This window comes from Polistes canadensis, unplaced genomic scaffold (assembly GCF_001313835.1).
Source record: "Polistes canadensis isolate GaletaPanama2010 unplaced genomic scaffold, ASM131383v1 scaffold_59, whole genome shotgun sequence".
In the NCBI taxonomy this organism is placed as follows: Eukaryota; Metazoa; Arthropoda; class Insecta; order Hymenoptera; family Vespidae; genus Polistes; species Polistes canadensis.
In genome coordinates this window covers 353644-363632 of record NW_014569606.1, presented here as the reverse complement: position 1 = coordinate 363632, position 9989 = coordinate 353644, and the positions used below count along the sequence as shown (strand labels likewise).

General features: G+C 29.5%; 1 protein-coding gene across 2 annotated transcripts; it reads right to left on the bottom strand.

The window, feature by feature from the left end:
• Positions 1-528: 528 nt before the first annotated feature.
• LOC106785939 (mediator of RNA polymerase II transcription subunit 14) lies at positions 529-9918 on the bottom strand. Of its 2 annotated transcripts, none has more exons than XM_014746802.1 (26): positions 9671-9918; positions 9221-9330; positions 8924-9113; positions 8471-8603; positions 8216-8389; positions 8009-8134; positions 7733-7912; positions 7459-7652; positions 7143-7260; positions 6922-7063; positions 6632-6836; positions 6374-6533; positions 6083-6290; positions 5181-5389; positions 4857-5103; positions 4591-4734; positions 4347-4490; positions 4033-4205; positions 3757-3951; positions 3420-3677; positions 3089-3335; positions 2640-3010; positions 2362-2520; positions 1932-2201; positions 1524-1787; positions 529-1400 (listed from the first exon to the last, which is right to left on the bottom strand). In XM_014746802.1, exons 3-26 carry the CDS (start codon positions 9070-9072, stop codon positions 1236-1238), a joined length of 4635 nt encoding a protein of 1544 aa, XP_014602288.1. In that variant the 5' UTR covers positions 9073-9113; positions 9221-9330; positions 9671-9918; the 3' UTR covers positions 529-1235. The 2 variants fall into 2 exon arrangements, with proteins under 2 accessions (XP_014602288.1, XP_014602289.1); XM_014746803.1 differs by having other exon boundaries at positions 5181-5356.
• Positions 9919-9989: the final 71 nt, after the last annotated feature.

Here is a 9989-nt window from a genome sequence, read left to right as displayed (position 1 = left end):
ACCTTGATTATAACTATTAACAAAATAAGTAGAAATCTACACTTATATGATTAGGTACATTGAACAAATTTTTTATACTGAGACTGATACCTGATATATAAAAGTGTATATATATATAATATTTGAAAAGCAGTAACGCATAAATGTATTATCTCGTGCGTAATTATAAAATGATATCTTATTAATACTATATTGTTATGTGCAATTATAATAAAATGATTGATTTATCAAATGTAATAAACTTTTTTGTAAAAAAAATAATAATGTATACATAATATTAAAATAAAACAATTTTTATATCATTTATAAAAGTAAAATACAAATATTCAGTTGACCAAAAAGTAATAGTACGTGAAGTTATTGTACTTTTTCAGTACATGTAGCATTTCTAATTTTTAACAAATTTCATATTACAATGTTTCATATCGTTCACAGAATTAAAAACTAGATGAAATATTATTAATATCTGTAAAACGAATTGGAAATAAATAGAAAGATATAAGACTACTTCAAATTACACCATTATTGTACTTAGTGTCTTTTATTTACAAACACCTCGTATTATTTACTCGCATTATTTACACTTATTTTTTTTTTTTATAGCATGAGTAAAAAATACAAAAGATGCATATTATAATAATTAATTTGTATTTTAAGACACTTGTATTGGTCTAATTTTTAGAAATAGTATTATTACATAAAATATAACAAATATTAATATAAACATATCTTTCCTAAGAAACATTTGTGTCTATTTATATAATTATTGTTTTCTTATTAATTAATAAGTATACTTCGTTATAATGCAGTTTAATATGATACAGTACTTTATACATTTATATTATATTGCTGATGTCATGTCAATTTTCATTAATTTTAATTATTCTCAACCACTTATTTTAATGAAAGGACAATAATAGATGTGTCAAATTTTATTAAATTATTATTTGATTTTATAGAATGTTCTATTATTGTTGTCAACAATTAACAAAATATTAAATATACCTGATTAATGGCCAGTGTTTAATAAATTTTTTTAAATAAATTGGCTCTCCTAAAACTCTCAAAGAATATTTGATCTTAGTGGCTTAAATACATTAATCTCTTTATCTCTATTTTGTAACGAATAAAATTTGTTGTATTAAAATAATTAATAATCGACAATGAAGATACTTTTAATTTATCCATGAGGTAGGATTAGATAAACAAACGAGATTAGGAGAGTATAGTAAATCCTATTGCGAGGGTCCACTCATCATCCCCATAGGTGGCATACCTTGAATACCATATGGTCCTTGTGGTGGTCCTTGTGTTCCAGCCATTGGAGAATGTAACTGCATTGCTGGACTTTGTATTTGTTGGTTTGGAGTTACTTGACCTCCAGCTGGAGATGCAACTACCTGTTATATAAGATTAATTAAATGCATGTACTACAGCTACATCAATTAAGAGTGAAACAGTGTCCAACCGTTCTAAGCAATTAGGCCACGAGTGCAATCTTCTCTTCAGATTATTATACATACCTGTGGTATAACTGGAGGTTCAGAAGGAAGCGTCAAATTTGTTAAAAGATCTCTTACAGCTGGGAACAAGGAGCACTCTGATTGATTGGCTCCGTATTCAGCAAATCTTTTTAGTTGTAACGACGCTGATGCAGTTGCAGAAGCTGGACTGGGATCTCTTTTTTCAGCTAATTGAGTTAAATTAGTACTTACATCGTACACAAGTGGTAATACAAGGTATGGCGTTTCTCCTTGATACGGCATACCTAATCTTGTTATTTGTAACTAAAATGAAAAATTATCTTTTCATTATGTAGATTTCTCGATAACTGGAATTAATGAATTAATTAATGATAAAATATAATAAGAGTGTTTACTAAATGATTATCGTTTTGTATATTTGTAACATTAATAGACAAATATACTTACGAAAAATAGAATTTTATTTCTGCAAACAAGTACTGCTGCCATACCAATTGGCACAATTGGTGTTGCAGATGGTGGAATACGTAAACACCATTGTACACCCCATTTTAATTGTTGTTGTTGTGCAAGACCAGGTACAAGATCTAATTTCATTATTTGAACAAAATCTTTTAAAACGTTGAAAGGAACATTGAGCATCCTGCCGAATCCAGATATTGTATTTGGTTTATAAGGTGGAACAGCAACCCGTGTATCGAAAAATTTTTCTATAATCTGCAGAAAATTAAATAAATTTATGATTTTACCATTTAAATGTGTGTATTAACAGTATTAATCTTAGAGCGTGTAAGTTCAGATGTAGTCTACCCAAGTTGAACTTAGCACAAAAACTTGTGCAGATAATATATACAATTTCCACTAGGATTAATCTTACTTGTAATTCCTCGGAAGTCCATTGATCTTTGTGTTCTGGAAGCGGTTGTACTTTTATATGAAGAGATTGAAGATGTTGTGGATTTAATCCAACTCTACATTGTAAACTTTCAACCTTAAAGTGTACAACGCCTGGTTCAGTGATATTGATGCTAGTTAACTGAAATTATAATAAATATATTTAATTTATTCACATTTTCTTACTTTACAAAAATTAATAATTCATAAACATAGACAATTTTTAAATAAATTAAATAATAATTAATTTGTAATTCTTACGCATTCGTCTTTTTGAATAAAACGTGTTAACTGTCTCCTCATATAAATACAGCCTAAAAATCTTTCGAGTGGTGATAAATCTGGTCCAGGTAATCCAGAAGGATGAGAAGAAGGACAACAAAGTAACTCCAATGCTTCATGAGTTAGAAGAGTTGGTACAGCACCGGCCCATGATCTTTGAGGTAATACTCTAGATATATGACTTCCACTTTTATGATCTGTTGCTTGAGGACTGTGTAAGGCTGCGTGACCAGGACTTTGACCGGGTCTTACTGGAGATGGTCGAGGAACACTTGGTGACCCTGGCCAATTGGAAGCAGCAGGAGAGGCCATACTTTGTGAAGAAGGAAATGGACTACCATCGATATGACCTAATATGAAACAATATATAAAGTTTAATTTCTAAAACATTTATATTAATTTAGCACAATTTGTTAGAAAATGTGTACCTGTTTGCATAAACGAACCCGCAGGTGAGTGTCCTACTGGCACATTATTACAAGGCCCTGGAGAAGATGTTGGCATAAGTCCAACAGGGCTTGATACATGCATTGGATTTAAGGGACTGTTGGCAACAAGACTTGAGCCAGGTGATGGGTGTGGTAACATATTTGGTGTATTAGGAGGTAGTGAAGGTGGTGACGCTAAATTAAACGAAGTTGCTGGACTACTACCAAAACTTTGATGTTGACTGGCCTAAAATTACGTTATTCTATTATAGTTTATTATATCAATAAAAATCTATATATTTGCTTATTGATATTGCATTAAAAAAAATACCTGAGATATATTCGCAGTATGTGGACTAGCTGGAGTATGTGGATTACTACCAGACGGTGGAGTTAAAGGTGGATGAAACCTTAAACCATCTCGTTGTTGGGCCGGAGATTGGGGACCACTCCTATGATGACCTAAAAATCCAACTCCACTTCCTCCTCCATCGCTATCCATAGTAACTGGCGATGGTGGATTGTCATCTTCTGATTGTGATCTTCTTCTAAAAAGTGCACTCTCATCCACGTATTTAGAAAGAAATGCCTATTAAAATAATAATAATATAATTAATGAATAATATATCATCCAAAGAAATAATTGATATCTAGATTGAATCTATTACCTTAAGACCTTGCATAGGTGTAAATTCATTAACAATATAACTTCTATCAAAACAACTATATGCACCGTCACGCAAACTAACAAGTCCATTACCCCTCATTCTTAATTCCAAACAATATAATCCTTGGTATGCTATTCTCACCATTGTCACACATTGTGGCATTATTGTAAATGTTTGTACTGGTACTTGTGGCCTCTATGAAATGAAAAAATAATATTTTAATATAATTTTACAATAGCAAAAAAATAATAATTATTGAATAGGGGTAAGACTTACGGAATTATATACACAAAGTTGAGGAATAGTTGGTAATTTACTAATTGATGTAAGTGGCTGTATAGTTTCATGAAGTATAATAATTAATTGAGCTAAATTTCTATATCTATTCAAATGTGCTTCAAGTTGCTCCTTCATGATAGAATGAGCATTGGCAACTGTATTTGTTGGACCTGCAAAATATAAATTACTATAATTAGATATGAATCATATTTTATTTAATCCATCAATTTGAATACTATGTAATATAAAAATAATTTCAAACAAACTTGGGTAATAGAAACTAGAATTTATTATTATAATAATTAATTTACTTTTCCCAAATATTAATTTAAATGCTTTGTCATCAGTATTCCAATAAACAGTTACAGTTGCTCCCCGGTTAGGACCATATGCGAGGGTTAATTTACTATAACTATATGATTTAACTGTGACCAAATTTCGTAAATTATATTTTTCTAAAAAAGAAAAATATTAAATAAATATTATATGTGTTAACAATAAATATCATGTACACACATTTTCATACAGATATTTATATTACTTCACATAACTTACCGATTTTAAAATATTCAGCTAAATCTTGAACAATCGAATACAAGTGAACAATTTGTGCCCAATCATTCAACAATGAATCAACTGTACGTGACACATTGTCCGCCGTTAACGTGTCATATGAAAAATATATTGGTCTGCGTAGACCTAACATAAAAATATTTATAAATATTATCAAAAAATACAATTATTTGTATAAGATCTCTTATAGAAAAATGAATCATCAAATAATTATATTTCTTTATTTGATACATTGTAATAAACAATACCTTGTTCCTTAGTATGATTACTAGTAAGAGGACTGCTGTAAAATACAAATTCAGCCATCCATGACTTTCCTATCCCCTTTCCATGAACTCTAATAGAAACACTGAGAAGTCTTTTTAAGAGAGAAAGCCATGCACTGCTTGTTGCAATATTTGGTGATGGAGGAGGTAACTGTACAAGTTTCAACACTAAAGCAGTGGCATTTGCTTCTACTTGAAGTCCTTGATGTGCTATCTCCCGTCTAGTAAGCTATAGACATTTTTATAGTATTATTTATTTTAATTACTCTTTGACTAACTAATAAATAATAAAGTATTATATTTTACCTCTTGAGCTAAATTTACAAATGGTATTCTTTCGTCGCACAAAGCTACAACGTGGGCCAATTCGGGAATAAAATATGCTGGATGTTTAGATCTTCTGTTCTGTGCTATACCCACCGCATCGGTTCTTCCCCCAGGACCCGTGCTTCTACGCTTGTTGCTCATAGGCTCGGTTGCTTCTGTAATGCACCCCCCATCTTGATCATTACTCCCTAAAAAATCCTCCCATTAATCCCCCTAAAGTAGTAAGATGCCAACATCACATTCATTGTTGCCAGATGTTAATACTTGTAATTACAACACGTAAACAAAGATTAGTAAAATATTTTAGATATATTAGTCATTATTTACGAAGTAATTAGCAACAGAAAATATCATTATTAAAGATCTAACTTTCAACGATAAATCTTATGTGCATAAAGAAATATATATGCTAAAAATAACATGACCTAATAAACTGTTATACTTTAAATCTTCCAGTCTAACACTGATACTGGTTGCTTACATTTCTACGAGTTCCACCAGGGAAAAGAGAAAATATATGACGAAGCAAAATAACGTAGCTAACTACTAAAGTTAAAAGGGTAAAACAATAAGACTGTTTTAGTAATGATCAATAAATCAATACATTGGTGTTAGCTAAATATCTGCTAAATAATACTTTTCCTATATTATCAACATACCTGTACTTCTGGCAATAAGAGATTATGAAATATTTCATATCATGCATAATTTTACCAGTTAGATAATACACACGTATGTTATATAAGGTAAAAAAATTATGAAAAATATTATATACACATAGCAACTTACAATAATGTAATAGATGTTAACATTTTGACATGCTTACTATGTAGTTAATTAATGATGTATATTTTTTTAAATTTAATTACATGTATACTTACCACTATCAACACTAGTGAATGGCCCATGAGTAATTACAAATGTATCGAACTCGATAAGAGTTTGAACTTTTAAATACATTTTAGGAATTTCTGTTTCTATACTATCATCGTGTGGATCGTCTTCAATGGAACTATGTTTGACTACTGCAAGATAAAATGAACATTCAATCTCGCATGGAGAATTTTCTTTTTCCTTAAATGCCACAATCTAAAATAAAATAAGCATTTTAAATATAACTATTTTTCTTATTTTTATTTATGTTATTAGAAATTATGCGACTCTATACATACCAAAATAACCGATGGATGTCTGTGTAATTGAACGAACATACGATGTCTACTAATTTTGGACATTGGGTGATCTGGATGATGCAATACTGGTAAACGCTCAGAAGATGTGGCAGGTAGATGTTGTAATGTTTTTTCACATCTTCTTTGCGTGATCCAAAACCTACAATAACAAAGTTTATAATACATTGAAGTTAGATACTTCCGTTTAAGGAAATACAATATTTATTGATATCAACAGAGTAATGCATAAAGTTTTACCGTAATTCTGATATAAGCGTTGGAAGTTTAGAATGATCGCCATTCAATGCAGCAGTTAATTCAGGCACTAAAGGTGCATCATATTGAGGTACATGACATTGAAGCATGCCCGTATGAGTATCTACAGTAACTAAAAGAAGTTCTGCTCTTAAACATGGCTGTAATACTGGCACTGATAAAATAGCAGGGGATCCTGCTAATGTACCTGTAACGATGCGTAGTGTATGTAAAGAAATAATCTTATATTATCAGCTTGTTAAGAGTATTTTCTCTTTCATATATATACTTACATTCAACATCTTTCAACATCGCTTGCAATTCTTGTTTTAATTCAGAAAGACGACTTCTTGTTCGTATATATATAGTGTGCACAAGTAAACACTCCATTGACAACTGATCCGATCTTATAGCTCTATCTGCTATTTCACTTTCCTAATTGATCATAAAGAATATAATAAATAAAACAATTATAATAGCTTATACTATAAAGTTATAATTATTTGATATTAACTTTGCTTCCTAATGATGGTACATGTACCACAGCAAGAGGTCTTGCAGGATCATGTTGATCAACTTGTACAGTTAATCTGTATCCAAGTTCTGATCTAGGATCTTTACTAGTTAATTCTCTGAAATTTTATTGATATTAGTATTACATAACACATATAACTGTTCAACTAAGACTATCAGCGTGAACTATAGATGCATATGTGCGTCCAACAATTTTTTCTATCTTATAACGAAATCTATACTACGCCAAAAAGTAATAAAAAATATTTGAAACTAAATTAAGATCAAAATGAAACTGTTTTATATTAAGTACATACCTCCAGTAAGATATAGATAAACATTTCCCAGGTGTATATTCATCTACATGTATATGTTCATCCAATCTATCGCGAATTAATCTCAATGTTTGAGAATAAAGTACTTCCAATTGTAGCGATTGACAAAAATAATGAAGTATATGGTATACTTCAGACAATGGATTAGAACTTTCTGCTAATCTAGATTGCACAACCTTTTGTAAAAAAAGAAATGTAACATATTATAATATATTATTTATAAAAAATATTATAAAATAATGTTATAATTATTCACCTGATGAACATATCGCGTTTGTAAAGAATGTACTAACGCTTTTCCATCACCCGTTTCTCTATCGGAAACTAAAATTTCCAATTCCAGTAATCTCCATGGTACCGCTGGGCCATCTCCCATAACAGTAAGGGAGACAGAAAATTCTTGTTCTACTAAAAATGTAACTCTACCAGCCTCAATCTATACGACAACAAAAAGAAGAAAATAAATCCAAGAAAAACGATTTAAAATTCAAACCGATATTCTTAAATGAGAAATTATTTTGTATAAACGTACCTTCAAATTACGCATTTGTGGAAGCAAATTTCCGGTAACTAGTCTGTGTTGTATTACTTGATTTAATCTTTGTAAAGTACTTCTTTTCTCTGCCGGAGTAATAGGATCTGGGGGTACTATTCGTTCCTGTAAAAATAAAACTTACATAATCGGCCGCTAATTACTAATTTGTATTCGTTGAAATCATTAAATATTATATATACATACTCTGATACAAGCTGGTAAACGACCATATGTTCCAGTAGTAAGAACCTCTACCGCTGCAGGAATATGAAAATTAGGTAATCTAGCATGTACGAGTGTTTTTCGAGCCATTCTTGCGAGCATGTCAGCAGTATCAACAAATAGTAAAGATTGTTTATCTAAAAATGCCATAATATGCTGTAACATATAAAGACATTTTATATTTACATAAATTAATTAATAATAATCAATAAGATATATATAAGCATGTCTACTTACAGCTGATTTATCCACTTTAGATGCACTGTTGGCCCACTTTACTAATGCTAATAAACGGACATACAATTGTCTCGTTCTAGCAGAAAAATTATAAATTTCAATCTTACGTTCCATATCAGTCTTACGAGGCAATCTATATGAATAAGTAATGCATTATTATTTCTATCATTTAAATTCGCAATATTATTAAGTAAAATATTTGCGAATGGTTATTAAATTAATTAAGTATATATTCAAGATATCCTGTAACTGATACATGCGTAGTCGACAAATTTTTAAATTTATTTTTGTCTAAAATAAAACTTTATATTAAAACATTATATTCTACATCTCCGACTTAGTTTTCCACATAGAATCATTCCCTGCTTGCTTGTGTCACCAGTTACAGGATATCCTGAATATGTATATATTATATATATATATATATATATATATATATATATATACACTTACAATTCTGCTAGAACAGTAAGTTCATGATAAGTACGTTGTATAATAAAATCTATTAGCAATCCAAGATTAATAGAACCACCACGATTACCCTCCTGGGGTATATTATTTGTTACAGGTGTTTGATGCCCTTCTAACGGTACCGGTGCCATTTTTATTTTTTATTATAAACAATATAATGTCTTCTTTTGATCTTGAAAAGGATAACATGAAAATATGTAACAAAAAATAAATATTAAAAAATAATTTACATTGTGTAATAATATTAGAATATAAATTAGAAATAAGTATTGAACTTACGAATCAAATATATTTTTTGTTTACATGTAATTATAAATGAATAATTTAAAATCACGAAGCGTGCTGCAATGTTATAAATACTTTTTATATCATCAAACCAGAAAAGTCAACTGAAATAATAAAATTATATTCAATATGATCACTGTGTGAAAAATACATTATATTAAAATCAAAACGCGAGAATTTAAATACTGAATAAAAAAATATATACACTTTCTCTCAAATGATCAATAATATGATATTCAGAACATATTTTAATTTTTATAATAATCAAATTATCGAGTTAAACAAGTACGTAATAATAAATTTATAAATATAAAACAAATGTACAAAATTTCATTTAAAAGAAACAAATAAAACTGAAGTAAAATGATAAATTGTATTTTCTAACGTTACCAAATAAACAGTAGTATAAATTGCTAAGTAAAAAATAAAGTGCAAATAACCTACTTCTAATCAAACAACATTATTATCTTCCGGCATGTTTGATACTTCACCACGACGCATTAGAAACTGATTTCGACCAAGTTTATAACCAAGAAGTCAAACCAACTTGTAAAAAGTTGAAAAATCTGTTTCAGATGATACGCGCAATTATTACAGAGAAGATAGACATAGATAATCATATTTATAACGTCCAATAGAAAACAATAAATTCAGCTAATTTTTTGAAAACATTTCCTACCAAATTAACGCTTAGAAACTCAATTGATGAAGTAAAATTATATAAATATGTAACGAAATAGCGCTGTTATCGCGTAATCCTATT

What these genes read in the sequence shown, in the direction of transcription:
- LOC106785939 (XM_014746802.1), bottom strand. Translation starts at nt 9,072, where the DNA reads ATGGCACCGGTACCGTTAGAAGGGCATCAAACACCTGTAACAAATAAT. An exon ending in CACAAATGCGTAATTTGAAG is followed by an intron (nt 7,913 to 8,008) that starts GTACGTTTATAC and finishes GTTGTCGTATAG; the next exon opens with ATTGAGGCTGGTAGAGTTAC. An exon ending in AACTTTGTGTATATAATTCC is followed by an intron (nt 3,952 to 4,032) that starts GTAAGTCTTACC and finishes TTCATTTCATAG; the next exon opens with AGGCCACAAGTACCAGTACA.